The sequence below is a fragment of the Petaurus breviceps genome, unplaced genomic scaffold (genome assembly GCF_028583685.1).
Source record: "Petaurus breviceps papuanus isolate PSGF00001 unplaced genomic scaffold, PetGlider_PUasm1.0 90743, whole genome shotgun sequence".
In the NCBI taxonomy this organism is placed as follows: Eukaryota; Metazoa; Chordata; class Mammalia; order Diprotodontia; family Petauridae; genus Petaurus; species Petaurus breviceps.
Genome location: NW_027187332.1, coordinates 12,994,512 through 13,010,056, shown reverse-complemented (window position 1 = coordinate 13,010,056; position 15,545 = coordinate 12,994,512). Strand labels below are relative to the sequence as shown.

Below are 15,545 nucleotides of genomic sequence, written 5' to 3'. Positions count from 1 at the left end.
AGCAGTCTATATAACATCTTAAAGACAAACACCTTTGACACACTAAAGAACTCTGATAAATGCAATTATGGATGGACTCAAGATGTAGAATGACACATACATTTTTGGACATGGCGAAAGTGAGGTTTTGTTTTGCTTGACTTTCCAGATTTGTTGTATAAGGGTCTTTTTTTTCTTTTTCCTTTTTTTTTGGTTGGGGGTTGGGGAGAGGTAGGAATGTGAAAGTGAGAGGGGAGTGAAATAAATTCTTGCTAACTGAAAAATAAAAGTTATACATACCCTTCTCCCCCCAAATGAAAGGTTAGTTCCTAATCCTCTAGGTCTGTATAACAATAAATATATTGCAGAGGGGATTCCTATTTATAGGCTGGATACTAGTTGACTTTCAAGGTCTTTTCCTACTCTGACATTTTATGATTCTATGATTTAAAAATACTTGAACTCCACATTTACATTTTATCCCATTTTAGAAGCTTATGTGGTATGGTGAAAACGCATTGGATTGGGACTCAGTAATGTCTTGTGTTCAAATCAATCCTCTGAGATATACTAACTGACCATGGTCAAGTCACAACCTTTTTCAGGCTCTGTTTTCCCATTTATAAAATGGGGTTAATAAAAATAGCTGTTTTGTTGCTGTGAAGGTAAAATGAAGCAAAGCACTTAGCAAACCCTTAAGTACCGTTTTAATAGCAACAATTATTTAACTATGCCTCAAAAGGCCATTCATGAATCCCCAAATGCTTTTTTTCTGGGAGGAGAAGGGGTTGCTTTTTTCCATAGAAGAGGATGTTTCCTCTGTGTAGGCATCAAGATCACAGGTAATAAACTTTATGAGAAGAACCCACAAGTGGTCCCCACCCTCCCCACCCCCCACCTGCCCAGCTCCAATTTATGGTCTTTTCTATAACTTAACATTTCTATGACTTTTAACCTATTCTGTTTTTTAAATCATAGCTTGGATGACTACAACCGCCTGGTCACCCTGTGTAATGGGACAAATGAAGGTCTGCTGAGAAGGAATCAGCTTGGAAGGACTAAGTTGCCCACCATAGAAGATGTCCAGGCCTGCCTTTCTCTTGAGAAGTTTGACAATCCTCCTTTCTTTCAGAATTCTAGCTTCAGCTTTAGGTTTGTACATTGACCTTTGCTAGAATAGTGTTTTATGCCATTTTGAGATTTTCATTCTTGTGGTTGTTAGAAATAGCATTTAAGGGATTAAAGCTAAACAAAGGTTAGAAAGAAATCTAGTGTTGGAGTGCATGAGGGTGTCTAACAGGCTGAGTGGCAGGGCCGGGTGAGAAGAGGAAAAAATGGACATCTTTAATCAGTGATACGAAAACCATCATTTAGAAGCATACCGATGTCTTCTCCTTGGTATTAGAGTTTTAACTACTTTCTGGACAGGCTATCTGAAATAATTTTATTATGCCCTGTATTCCCCTATTCATTTGTAGGTAAGGTATTAAGGGTTAGGATATCCCCATGAAGGACAGGATTTATAAACTTTGGGAATTTGCCAGAGAACATGCTATTTTATGTGTAAATGACCAAAATGTTTTTACCCATATTAAGTCTATGCTGTTGGAATTTGATCAATTAAATGAGTCTTTTAGAGTAAATTCCATTCAAGCTACAATATAACAATGTCACTAGTCATGTAATATTCAGGGATGGATTGATTTTTCCCACAGCGACAGAAAGCCTGATCAATTACTAGAATGATGTATGTGGCTATTAAAAGTAAGACAAAACAGAAAGGTGGCTAAAACTGTGCCTTGTGGATGGGATTTGGGGGCATCCATCTTCCTCATTCATTCATTCAGCAAGCATTTATTTAGCACCACTGATTTAGGTGAGAAGATACAAAGCTTTCTTAAGATAGGGTCCCTGCACTCATACAGTTCATACAAGTCTAGTAGCCCAGAATCTTATTCATACTGATTTCTCTGCTTCCTTCTAAGTAGGCACTCTGGTCCAGAGGAGAGTATAAACTAGCATTTTTAAGGTTTGAAGGTGGAGGTATTTGCTAGGGGTAGAGCTGGGGCTAAGAACCTGGGATGACATTGGAGAAAGGCCAAAGAGTAGGAATGAGGTCAAGGTCAGCAGTGAGACTAAAGAATGGGTTGTCAGTTAAGTTTGAGTTAAAGGTATGGGAACAGGTCAGAGGCCAAGTTAAAGCATTTCTTTATCCAAGCAATCAATACCCTGTAACTTAACCAAGTGTTTGCTAGGCCAGGTGCTGGTGACATAGAATTTGTAATCTAAGGGGGGAATACAAAATATAACCAGTAAGTCAGAAAGCTAGCATTTATTAAGTACTCAGTTCCAGGCACTGCGCGAAGCATTTGGAATACAAGGAAAGGCAAAAACCCAAAACAACCCCTCCCCCAACCGCCCCCACCCCCAACCTCCCCCTCCCCCAACCGGCCCCTCCCCCAACCCATCCCTGTTGTCTCTCGAGCTGCTCCCAGTACAATAGAGGAGACAACAAGCAAATAGCTATGTACAAACAAGATGCTGACAGGATGAATTGGAGGTAGTCTCAGAAGGAAGAGACTAAGATTAAGGGAGTTTAGGAAAAGCTTCTCCCCGCCCCCCCCCCCATTTATTTATTTTAGTTTTCAAAATTCATTTCCACAAGATTTTGAGTTCCAACTTTTCTCCCCATCTCTCCCCTACCCCCACCCCAAGATGGCAAGCATACTGATTACTCTTTCTCCTAGTCTGTCCTCTCATCCCCATTCCTCCCTTCCCCCTTCCCCCTTCCTTTCTTGTAGGGCAAAATGGATTTCTATACCCCATTGCCTGTATATCTTATTTAGGAAAGGTTTCTTGCAGAAGATTGACCTTTAGTTGAGACTGGAAGGAAGCCAGGGAAGTCAGAAGGTGGATCTGAAGAGGGAGAGAATTCCAAGCATGGGGGACAGTCAGCAAAAATGCCTGCAGTGAGGAGGTGGAATCTCTTGTTCTAGGAACAGTGAGAAAACTAGTGTCACTGAATTTCAGAGTATATGGAGGGGAGTAAGCTGTAGGAAGACTGAAAGGATAGGAAGAAGTCAGTATATAAAGGGTGATAGAAGGCAAACAGATGATTTGATACTTGATTCTGGAGGTAGATAGGAAGCAATAGGAGTTTATTGATGGACTGACACAATTAGAACTATGCTTAAGAAAGATCATTTTAATAGCTGAGTAGAAGATAGATTGGAATGGAGAGGAATAAGGTGGAAAGGTCAACAAGAAAGCTACCAAAGTAGTCCAGGTGTGAGGTAATAAGGACCTGCATCAGGGTGGATGAAATGTCAGATGAGAGAAGTAGGTGTATATGAAAGGTTAGTATGTTATAAAGGTAGATTATGATAGAGGTAAGAAAGGTACCACAGTGTGGTAGATAGAGATCTGGGCCTGGGGTAAGTAAGACATGGGTTTGAGTCTTGGCTTTCATACATATTAGCCTTGGGTATATCACTTAATCTTGCAGCACCAAGGAACTCTCAAAGGCTAGAAGTTGCAGAAGAGTTGTTGATGTGCATGGATAGGAGTTTTCTTACTTAGTCCACAGATGTGGATTTCTCTCCCCCATTCTTCCCCTAGCTTCCATCCTCTTTATCAAACCCTTCCAGGGCATTCATGTATAAAACAGACATGAAAGACAATGTCCATGTGTTTTTCCAAGGAGAAAATCAGGCCAAAAACTAGGTAAATTCGAAAAAAAAAAGGGGGGACAGCTAGGTGATACAGTGGATAGAGTGTACAGAAGTCAGGAGAACCTAAGTTCAAATCCAGGTTCAGACACTTACTAAGCTATATGACCCTGGGCAAATCACTTAACCCCAATTGTCCCCCCCCCCCCCGACAAAACAAAAGAATTTGAAAAAAAGAACAATTGCTATTAGTTTGAGAAGGTGTGTAAGGTAGACCATGGAAGACTTTATGGATGAGGCTGGAACTTAAAGGAAAAGAATAATTTGTATTTAATAGTTAGAAATGACAGGCAAGGGGGATGGGCTATACAGATGCATGGAGATAGGACACAGCATATCAAGTTTGGGAAACAACTGACAATTTAGTTTAATTAGAATAGAGTAATTAAGACAAGTAGTGTGAAATAACACCATAAAGATAGGTAGTAGCAAGATTGTAGAAGGTACACTGAGGAGTTCATAGTTTGCCCTACAGGTAATGTGGAGGCATGGAAAGTTTCTGATCAGGGCATTGACATAGGCAGACCTGGCATTAAGAGGATTATTTTGGCAGCTCTGTGAAAGATGGCTTGAAGATGAAAGACTGGGCAGAGAAGTTCAGAGTCCATTAAGTCAAGAGATCACGAAGGCAGTAGCCATGTGAATGAGGAAGAAGAGACAGATATGTGAGATATGGTTAAAATAGAATGGATAGGTCTTGGCAACTGATTGGGTAGGGGGTTGGGAGTAAGGGATAAAAAAGGTTAGAATATACCTCTGAAATTTCAAGCCTAGGTGACTAGAAGAATGGTGGTTGTAGATGTTAGGAAGTAAGAACACGTTTAGGGAGGAAGGTGATGAGTTTAATTTTGGAGACATTGAACTAGGTGCCACCAAGACATCTAAGGACAAGTGTTCAATAGGCAGCTAAAGATGTGACTCTTCAGCTTATGGAAGAGATTGGGCTAAAGACAGATTTTAAGTCAACTACATGAAAGTGATAATTAAAGCCATATTTGTAACTTTAGACCAGTCATTTGAACATTAGTGAGTTCAAAAGTTCTTGGGAAGGAAATGCACAGATTAATCATGGTTAACAGCAAGCGAATTTTATTGCAAGGATACACAGAGTAGTCTAGGGGCATTCACTAACTGCCTCATAAGTGATAGGAGAAGTCCTCTGTCAGTAGTCTTTTTATTAGCACAGTCTCATGGGTCCTGTTTCCTGCCCAGGCTTATTGTAAACCCTTACATTAGGCTGAAGTAGGGATAACTAGCAGGTCATAGTTCTTTGTCAGTCTCAGCCTTATTTGGTACTGGGGTGTTATTATTTTTTTAATAATGGGCTCAGAGAATGGAAATATTCTGAAAAAAATAGCTATGTGCCAAGGATTCAGCATGTGGTGATAATCAGGAGAAAAAAATGTGATCAAGATAAGAAAAAAATCAACAAACGAATATAAGGAGAAGCTGGGGAACGTAAGAATATAGAGAGGTCAGAAGATATTTCTTTTTAGAAAAACCTTGGGCTAAGCCCTAAGGAAATGGAACCTATCTATGAAAAGAAACTTAAGGCCACTTGGATGACAAAATGTTGCTTGGTGGCAAAATAGGGGTTTGGTAGCTATTCTATTAATACTAACCTTGCCATAGTTTTACATGTGATGGGAGTGGAGGATGTCCGAAAGGAAAGTGTAAAAAGAAGAAAAGAGGGTTGAAGATGTAGTCAGGGAACTTTTACACTTGGAGAAGGGACTGAAAAATAGGTTAAACTATCTAAGAAAATTAAGGAGCATTCATACACATAGGAGGAAAGTTAAGAGAGTACAGTATCACTGAATTTGAGGTAGGAAAGAGGATAGTAAACAGTATTGAATATTACAGAAAGGTGAAAGGAATGAGGACTGAGAAAAGATCATGAATTTGGTGATTAAAAGAACATGGAGATTTTGGAGGGAACAGCTTTGGGAGAGGGGCAGGCTCAGAAGAAAGACTTGAAAATTGGGAAATTGTGTCCACTATCCAATGGAGACACTTCGTCTTTTTTGCCACATGTGGAATTTGAACTGCCATAAAATAGATATATGTCGCTAATAGCAAAATTTCCTGCAATTAAGTATATGTAAAATATTAAAGGTAACATTAAAAAGTGTCCCTTACTTTACCTGCTAACTTTTCCTAGACTTAGCAGTTAGGTGGTATAGTACTGTATTTGGAGACAAGAAGATACGAATTCAGATCCTACCTCAGCTATGTGATCCTGGACAAATCATTAAATTCTCAGCCTCAGTTTCTTAATTTGTAATATATGGGTTGGATTCAGTGGCTTCTAAGATCTCTTCTATCTCTCTCTGGTCCTGTGTTTCATCCTAGTCAACTGCTTGCCCTTGCCTACCTCTAATCAAATCCTTTGAATAGGGAAGTAGTTTTTTTTTTCTTTTTGGAGGGCAATTTTGGGGTTAAGTGACTTGCCCAAGGTCACATGGCTAGTTTTTGTGTTTAGTGTCTGAGGCCAGATTTGAACTCAAGGCCTCCTGACTCCCAGGCCAGTGCTCTATTCACTGTGCCACCTAGCTGCCCCCAGTAGTTTTTTTTACTATCAGGTTTGGGGTACAGTGCTTCCATACTTCAAAGGATCTGTGATGTTACTGGTGTAACTTCTTTCTCCAGTGGAAGAGATACCAATCCATCCATGCATTCTTATCTTTTATAATTCTCAACAGTATTCTTCCATAAATTCTCCACAGCAAATTTCTGCACTGAGAATTGACTGCACTGAAGTCCCTTTTCTGATTTTTTAAAAGAGCATTTTATGGATATCAGTGTATGACAGCAAATGGGCTAGGTTGGTTTGGTTTATTCCATGCTGAAAGTAGGTCCTCATACTAGGATTTCTCTTGCACTTATCAGGTGCAGAATTGAGCAATGACCAGGAAGGAGCAGTGAAATACGACTCTGAAATTTTAGATCTAGGTTACTAGGAGGGTAGTGGTTATAGAAGTCAGGAGAAAGGACAATTTGGGGAGGTGGGGAAGATGTCCTTGAGCTTCACTTTTCTTACCTGTAATCACCTCCCCCTTCCTCATAGTTCACTATTTTAAAAATGGGGGCTAATGCCAAGACTTTTAAATATGATTGGTACATATCACTCCTTCAGTCTCCAATTTCTAGAATATCACTATTTGGGGAGCACAAAAAAGATCTTTTTGAAAAATCTATGGATATCGTGGGGGCAGCTAGTGGTATAGTGGATAGAATGCTGGACCTGAACTCAGGCTCAGACTTATCTTCCTGAGTTCAAATCTGGCCTCAGATACTTACTAGCTATGTGACTCTGGGCAAGTCACTTAACCCTGTTTGCCTCAGTTTCCTCATAAAATGATCTGGAGAAGGTAATGGCAAACTAATACAGTATCTTGAACAACAACAACAATAAAATGGATATCATATTTCACAATTGTCTTACACAGGAATGCCTTGGAAGGATTTGATAAAGCAGATGGAAGCTTTGATTCAACAACCACGAGCCTTCATAACCTGGTTCATGCTTTTCTGAATGGCACTAGTGCTTTGCCCCATTCTGCTGCAAATGACCCCATATTTGTGGTATGTCCTTTAAAAAAAAACTTACAGGTGATAAAGATGATTCAAAGGGAAATTTTTCTTTTCTTTGAGAATTAAAAAAATCAAGATCTGGCATGTAAGTACAGTTTAATCTTTTTAAAATTTTTTTTTATTAATTTGTTTGTTTCCTTTCAGTTTACAGGATTCAATTCCACAATTCCTTGAATTTCACATTTTGTCCCCCTGTCTCCCCTCCCCTCCCCCCCATGGCGGCTTATAGTCAAGTATAGGATCTGTAAATACTTTCACATTATACATTAGTCAGGTTATAAGGACGGATTATACCAGCTGGAATGAAAAATGGTAAAGAGGACATAAAACAAAATAAGAGAACTAAAAAGATCAGGTATTTTGCTTCCACCTGTATATAAACTTAGTTCTTTCTAGTTCTTTCTCTGGATGCACATATTTCTCTCCATCATGAGTCTTTTGGGATTGACTTATATCACTGCATTGCTGAGAAGAGTCCTGTCTATCAAAGTTGGTCATCACACATACGTTGTGTCTGTAATTGTGTACAAATTTCTCCTTGTTCTACTCTTCTCACTCAGCATTAGTTCTTTTAAGCCTCTCCAGGTAAATATGAAGACTGCCTGCTCCTTGTTTCTTATAGCACAATAGTATTCCATAACATGCATATACCACAACTTGTTCAGCCATTCCCCAATTGATGGGCACACCCTTAATTTCCAATTCCTTGCCACTACAAAAAGAGCTGCTATAAACATTTTTGTACATATGGGTCTTTCTCCCATTTCTATGATCTCTTTGGGATATAACCCTAGGACTGGTATTGCTGGATCAAAGGGTATTTATAAAAAGTATTTATAGCCCTTTGGGCATAATTCCAGATTGTTCTCCAGAAAGGCTGGACCAGTTCACAACTCCACCAACAATGCATTAGTGTTCCAATTTGCCCACATCCTCTCCAGCATTTGTCATTTTCCTGTTTTGTCATCTTAGCCAATCTGACTGGTAAGATGTGGTACCTCAGAGTTGTTTTGATTTGCATTTCTCTAATCAATAGTGAATTAGAGCATTTCTTCATGTGCTTATAGACAGCTTTAATTTCTTTCTCTGAAAACTGCCTGTTCATATCCTTTGACCTTTTATCAATTGGGGAATGACTTGTATTCTTATAAATTTGACTCAATTCTCTGTATATTTTAGAAATGGGTCCTTTGTCAGAGACATAGGTTGTAAAGATTCTTTCCCAATTTCCCACCTCCCTCTTAATCTTGGTTACAATGACTTTGTTTGTACAGAAACTTTTCAATTTCATGTAGTCAAAATTATCCATTTACATTTTATAATGCTCTCTAATTCTTGTTTAGTCATAAAGTCTTTCCCTCTCCACAAGTCTGATAGGTAAACTATTCCTTGTTTTAGGAGACTGCTTACAGTATCAACCTTTATACCTAGATCATGAACCCATTTAGACTTGATTTTGGTATATGGTGTTAGATAATGGTCTATGCCCAGTTTCTGCCATACTATATTCCAGTTTTCCCAGCAGTTTTTGTCAAATAGTGAGTTCTTATCCCCAAAACCAGGGTCTGGAGGTTTATCAAACAATACATTACTATAGTCATTGACCTCTGAAATCCGTGTGCCTAATCTATTCCATTGATCCACTCCTCTACTCCTCAGCCAGTACAAAGTAGTTTTGATGACTGCTGCTTTATAGTACAGATTGAAATCTGGTAAAGCTAGTCCACCTTCCCTAGCATTTCTTTTCATTAATTCCCTTGATATTCTGGACCATTTATTCTTCCAAATGAATTTTGTTACTATTTTTTCTAGCTCTATAAAGTAGTTTTTTTGGTAAATTAATTGGTATGGCACTAAACATATAATTTAATTTAGGTAAAATTGTCATTTGTATTATATTAGCTTGATCCAGTCATGAGAAATTGATATTTTTCCAATTAGTTAGATCTGACTTTATTTGTGTGAAAAGTGTTTTGTAGTTATGATCATACAGGTTTTGTTTTGGCAGGTAGGTTCCCAAATATTTTATAATGTCTACAGTAACTTTAAATGGGATTTCTCTTTCTATTTCTTGCTGTTGAATTTCATTGGAAATATATAGGAATGCCAAGGATTTATGTGGGTTTATTTTATATCCTGCAACTTTGCCAAATTTATTTATTGTCTCAAGCAGTTTTTTACTTGATTCTCTAGGATTCTCTAAGTATATCATATCATCTGCAAAGAGTGATAGCTTGGTCTCTTCTTTGCCTAACTTGATTCCTTTGATTTCTTTTTCTTCTCTAATTGCTACTGCTAACATTTCTAGTACCAGATTGAATAAGAGGGGTGATAGTGGATACCCTTGTTTCACCCCTGATCTTATGGGAAATGCTTCTAGCTTCTCCCCATTCCATATAATACTTGCTGATGGCTTTAAATAGATTCTACCTATTATTTTAAGGAAGGCTCCATTTATTCCTATACTTTCTAATGTTTTTAATAGGAATGGATGTTGTATTTTGTCAAAAGCCTTTTCTGCATCTATTGAGATGATCATGTGGTTTCTGCTGGTTTTATTGTTGATATGATCAATTATACTGATGGTTTTCCTAATATTAAACCATCCTTGCATTCCTGGAATAAATCCTACCTGATCAAAGTGTATTATTCTTGAGATAAGTTGCTGTAGTCTTTTGGCTAGTATTTTATTTAGAATTTTTGCATCTATATTCATGAGGGAGATTGGTCTATACTTTTCTTTCCCTGTTTCATCTCTTCCTGATTTAGGTATCAGTACCATATTTGTGTCATAAAAAGAATTTGGTAGGACTCCTTCTTCACTAATTTTCCCAAATAGTTTGTAGAGTATTGGAATCAATTGTTCTTTAAATGTTTGATAGAATTCACTAGTGAATCCATCTGGCCCTGGAGATTTTTTCCTAGGGAGCTGACTGATGGCTTGTTCAATTTCTTTTTCTGAGATGGGATTATTTAAGTAATTTACTTCCTCTTCAGTTAATCTGGGCAACTTGTATGTTTGTAAATACTCATCCATTTCCCTAAGATTGTCAAATTTATGTGCATACAATTGGGAAAAATGATTCCTAATTATTGTTTTGATTTCCTCTTCATTGGAGGTAGATTCACCCTTTTCATTTTTGATACTCATAATTTGGTTTTCTTCTTTCTTTTTTTTTATCATATTGACTAAGGGTCTATCAATTTTGTTGTTTTTTTCATAAAACCAGCTCTTGGTTTTGTTTATTAATTCAATAGTTTTCTTAATTTCAATTTTATTAATCTCTCATTTTGTCTTCAATATTTCTAATTTAGTATTTAATTGGGGATTTTGAATTTGTTCTTTTTATAGGTTTTTTAATTGCATACCCAATTCGTTGAGCTCCCTTTTCTCTAATTTAATCACGTATGCACTCAGGGATATAAAACTTCCCCTAAGAACTGCTTTTAATGCATCCCACAGATTTTGGTATGTTGTCTCATTATTATCATTCTCTTGAATGAAATTACTGATTGTTTCTATAATTTCTTATTTGACCCACTCATTCTTTAGGACTAAATTGTTTAATTTCCAATTAGTTTTTAGTCTGTCTTTCCCTGGCCCTTTATTGCATATAATTTTTATTGCATCATGATCTGAGAAGGATGCATTTAATATTTCTGCCTTACTGCATAAAAATGTGAGGTTTTTATGCCCTAGAACATGGTCAATTTTTGAGTATGTGCCATGAACTGCTGAGAAGAAAGTATATTCCTTTTTATCCCCATTCAGTTTTCTCCAGAGATCTATCATACCTATCCTCTCTAAAATCCTGTTCACCTCCTTAACTTCTTTCTTGTTTATTTTGAGGTTGAATTTATCAAGTTCAGAGAGGGGGAGATTAATATCTCCCACTAGTATAGTTTTGCTATCTATTTCTTCCTCTAATTCCTTTACCTTCTCCTCTAGGAATTTGGATGCTACACCACTTGGTGCATATATGTTAAGTAGTGATATTGCTTCATTCTCATGGTGCCTTTTAATAGGATATAGTTTCCTTCCTTATCTCTTTTAATTAGGTCAATTTTTGCTTTATCTGAGATAAGGATTGCTACCCCTGCTTTTTTTACTTTAGCTGAGGCATGATATATTTTATTCCAACCTTTTACCTTTACCTTGTGTGTATCCCTCTGTTTCAGATGTGTTTCTTGTAAACAGCATATTGTAGGATTATGATTTCTAATCCATTCTGCTATCCATCTCCGTTTTATGGGAGAGTTCATTCCATTCACATTTACAGTTATGATTATTATCTGTTTCTTTCCTTCCATCCTATTCCTGCCCCTGTTAATGTTCATATTTTCCCTCCCTTCTCCCTTCCCCCCCTTAATAGTTTTCCTTTTGACCACTGCCTCCCTCAGTGTTCTCTTTTCATCCCCCCTCCCTTTTCCTCCCCTTTCCCCTTACTACTTCCCTCCCTACAAACCACTCCCACCCCCCTTTTGTAACCCTTTTCCCCTCCTACTGTATCCCCTCCTGTAGGATATTGTTATACTTAATGAAGTATGCTATTTTTTCTTCACATCAAGAATGACAGGAACAAATCTCATGCGAAGCTCCTCTCCCTCCCCTCTTTCCCTCTAAAATGATACTTTTTGCATTTCTTCTCCATAGAGTCCTATGCTTAACTGATTGTTATTCCCTCCTTGTACCAGAACCAATGAGGGAAAAGCTCATATGCTTCCCAACTCCCTCCCTTTTTTTCCTCTGCTGTACAGTTTTTATGGCTCTATGAGTGGTATAATTTACCCTTTTCCACTTCAACCATTCCCTTTCTTCCATTGCAGTCCCTTTGTAGCCCTTAACAAGATTTTTTAAAATCATCATTATGTGTATTTTATAGTCATACCCTCTACTTGTCTATAACCAGTTTGCTCTTATCAAATAGCAGGGTGTGTGTGTGTTCTCCTTGTTTACCTTTCTAAGTCACTGTTGCATCTCATAATTGGAGGTTGAATTTTCCATTGAGTTCTGGCTTTTTTATCAAGAAGGTCTGGAACTCTGTTATATCATTGAATGACCATCTCTTTGCCTGGAAGAATATGCTCAGTCTCACTGGGTATGTGATCCTTGGTTGTAACCCGAGCTCTTTTGCCTTCCGGAGAATTGTATTCCACTGCCTCCAATCTTTCAGTGTAGAGGCTGCCAAATCCTGTGCAATCCTCACTGTGGACCCTCGCTATTTGAATTGTTTCTTTCTGGCCGCTTGAAGTATTTTCTCTTTTATCTGGTAGTTCTGGAGTTTGGCCACAACATTTCAAGGAATTTTCAGTTTGGAATCTCTTACAGCAGGTGTCCGGTGGATTCTCTTGATTTCTATTTTACCCTCAGGTTCTAGAATCTCAGGGCAGTTTTCCTTAACGAGCTCTTGGAGAATGTTGTCCAGGCTCATTTTTTTCATCATAATTTTCTGGTAGGCCTATGATTCTCAGATTCTCTCTCCTGGATCTGTTTTCCAGGTCAGTTATTTTTTCTTTGAGGTATTTTACCTCTTTTTCTAATTTTTCATTCTTGTTGTTTTGCTTGGCTAATTCTTGGTTCCTCATAGAGTTATTTGTTTCTATTTGGTTCATTCTGGTTTTTAGCAAATCATTTTCCTTGGTTAATTTTTGAAGCTCCTTTTCCATATCATACACTTTTCTTTTTAGAGAGATGTTTTCCTCATTATAATGTTTTTCGAATTCTGCTATTTTGGTTTTGAGAGAATTATTCATTTTGTCTTCTATCTCTCTTATTTTGTTATCAAAGTTCCTTTTGATCTCATCTAGGAGAGCCTTCTGTGCTTGGGACCCGTTCCCTGTTGAAGTTTCAGCTTTGGGTGTGGAGTCCACATTGTCTCCCTCTGAGGTTGGTTCCTCCCTCTGAGGATAGTAGGACTCTAGAGTCTTTGTCTTTGTAGTGTGCTTTCTACCCATTTTGAGGCAGGGTCCTAGCCATGCCCTTCCTCTAGGATCCCAAGCCTTTACTGTAGAGGGTTTTGCCCTGGGGCAAGAGTTACTATGTTTTCAGGGTCAGAGAGGGGGTTTGGAGCAAGTGAGGTTCACTCTGTCATCCTAGTCTTTGGAGGTCCTGAAAGGCGCTTTAAAAAAAAAAATTTCTGGGCTATGAAGTGGTAGCCCCAGGAGTGTTTGCTGTCCAGGACAGGGGCCCCTGTATGTGCTTCTTACCTTGCTCTTTCCAGTCCAAGTCCCTGGTAGTGGACATTGTGGTTGGTGGGAAGACTTGCCCTCCGAGTTGATCAGGCCCCTTCCCAGCCTGCATCTGCCAGCCGTGCCTTCCCAGCCTTCGTCTGCTGGCTGCGCCTTCCCAGCCTGCTCCTGCATCTGCCTGCCAGTACTGTTTAATCTAAACAGTATAGGCGTATAGGTGTTAACATCATTTCAAAGCAGAGGCATGCCAGATAAATATTTCGGGGTCCTTGCCTCAGTAGAGAGCATTTTGACAGTTATACTGTAAATTTTAGGTTAGAAAATTTCGCACTTATTTAGAGATTTATTTGGTTTTGAAAATGTGCTCAGAGGGACAATGTTCTGGGACAAAGTAGCAAGTTGGCCGAAGGTCTCATAACCATGTTATTCCAATGACGCTCAGTCCAATAGCTAATCAATACAAAGTACATTGAGAAGTATTAGATGACGTAAAAATCAGTGTTTCAGCAGTGGATCTTGGCTATATCTCTGCTTTATAGATAGTTACTTAACTCACCATAAATTATCTTCAGACTATCTGTCTTTATGGCCACATATCTTTGGTAGATGGATTCAAAGCAATAATGAAAAGCAAACTCCATTCATGATCTTTTCTTTGGCTACACCATTGTAAGACTATTTTCTTGCATAGACATATCCAGACACATTGTAGCACTAACTGTACCATTTCCCCTCTTGAGTATTTCACCAGTTATAGTGTTTGTGTTGAAAGGCAGCAAAGTGATGTAATAGAGTCAGACTTAAGAGTCAAAAAAGCTCTAGGTTCAAGTCCTTTGACACATACACTCTCTGTGACCCTAGAAAGTCACTTAATTTCTTAGTGTCCAAGGAGATTCTCTATGGCTATAGGTGGAAGAACTATTGCCAACCTACGTTAGTAGAAGGTGTTTCCTCGCTAAGAACCCGTGATAAAATTGAGTTCTCTCTGTCTCTGTCTCTCTCTCTCTGTGTCTCTCTCTCTCTCTCTCTGTCTCTCTGTCTCTCTGTCTCTCTCTCTGTCTCTCTCTCTCTCTCTGTCTCTGTTTCTCTCTGTCTCTCTGTCTCTGTCTCTCTGTCTCTGTCTCTGTCTCTCTGTCTCTGTCTCTGTCTCTCTCTGTCTCTGTCTCTCTCTTTCTCTCTCTGTCTCTCTCTCTCTCTGTCTCTCTCTGTCTCTCTCTCTCTGTCTCTGTCTCTCTCTGTCTCTGTCTCTGTCTCTCTGTCTCTCTCTGTCTGTCTCTCTGTCTCTCTGTCTCTGTCTCTCTGTCTCTCTCTCTGTCTCTCTCTCTCTCTCTCTCTCTCTCTCTCTCTCTCTCAGGAATGTTCCTCTCAGGGACCTATATTGTCTTCAGAACTTTCAGTTCTACTGTGGCAGTTGCGGGGACACCACCACAATGGTAAAGCATCAGAGGTCACTAGGGAGTGAACACCTTTTCCCCAGACATGTACAATTCATGTAGCTCACAGTTAGTAGTGAAGGGCAAAGTCCAGTTCCCTCTTGGTTCATTATTGCTTTCCCTTAATCTAGGTATTTGGGGTGATCTAAGAACTCCAGCTGGTCAAGGAGCTCTTGCAATCCCCATAGTCCCTGAACCATGTGGTTCCTTGGAGGGACTAAAACTTAGGGCAGGAAGTCTTTGACCTGGGTTTTGACCCAAGTCACTGAAAGTAGAGGACATTGGTAGTACAATCCAGCAACTTAGAGACCCCATGCATTTAGCACCTAGTTAATCCTGGGATGCTAGCAGAATACATGCTTCCCTATCCCCACCTTGGCAGTCACATCCCAGGTGAATTCCTTTTCTAAGCCAGTTCTGGTCTCCCTACTTCCACAGTGACCTCCCCAGTAGTGACCTCATGGTATTTCAGGGTTTCTGGAATTGCTGGTTGTGCAATGTTGTCCACATTTCCATGGAGGGACCATATGGATGCTCAGGCCAACTTTTCTTTTTTTTTTTCTTTTAAGCAATCAGGGTTAAGTAACTTGCTCAAGGTTACACGGCCAGTGGTGCTGAGTAT

The 15,545-nt window shown here is 38.9% G+C and overlaps 1 protein-coding gene across 1 annotated transcript in view; it reads left to right on the top strand.

The window, feature by feature from the left end:
• DCT (dopachrome tautomerase) overlaps window positions 1–15,545 on the top strand; it is a 49,775-nt gene that overhangs the window by 24,131 nt on the left and 10,099 nt on the right. Inside the window, exons 5-6 of the mRNA XM_069067332.1 lie at window positions 958–1,131; window positions 7,157–7,292. Of these exons, the coding sequence (XP_068923433.1) occupies window positions 958–1,131; window positions 7,157–7,292 (310 nt within the window). The remainder of the gene's footprint in view (window positions 1–957; window positions 1,132–7,156; window positions 7,293–15,545) is intronic.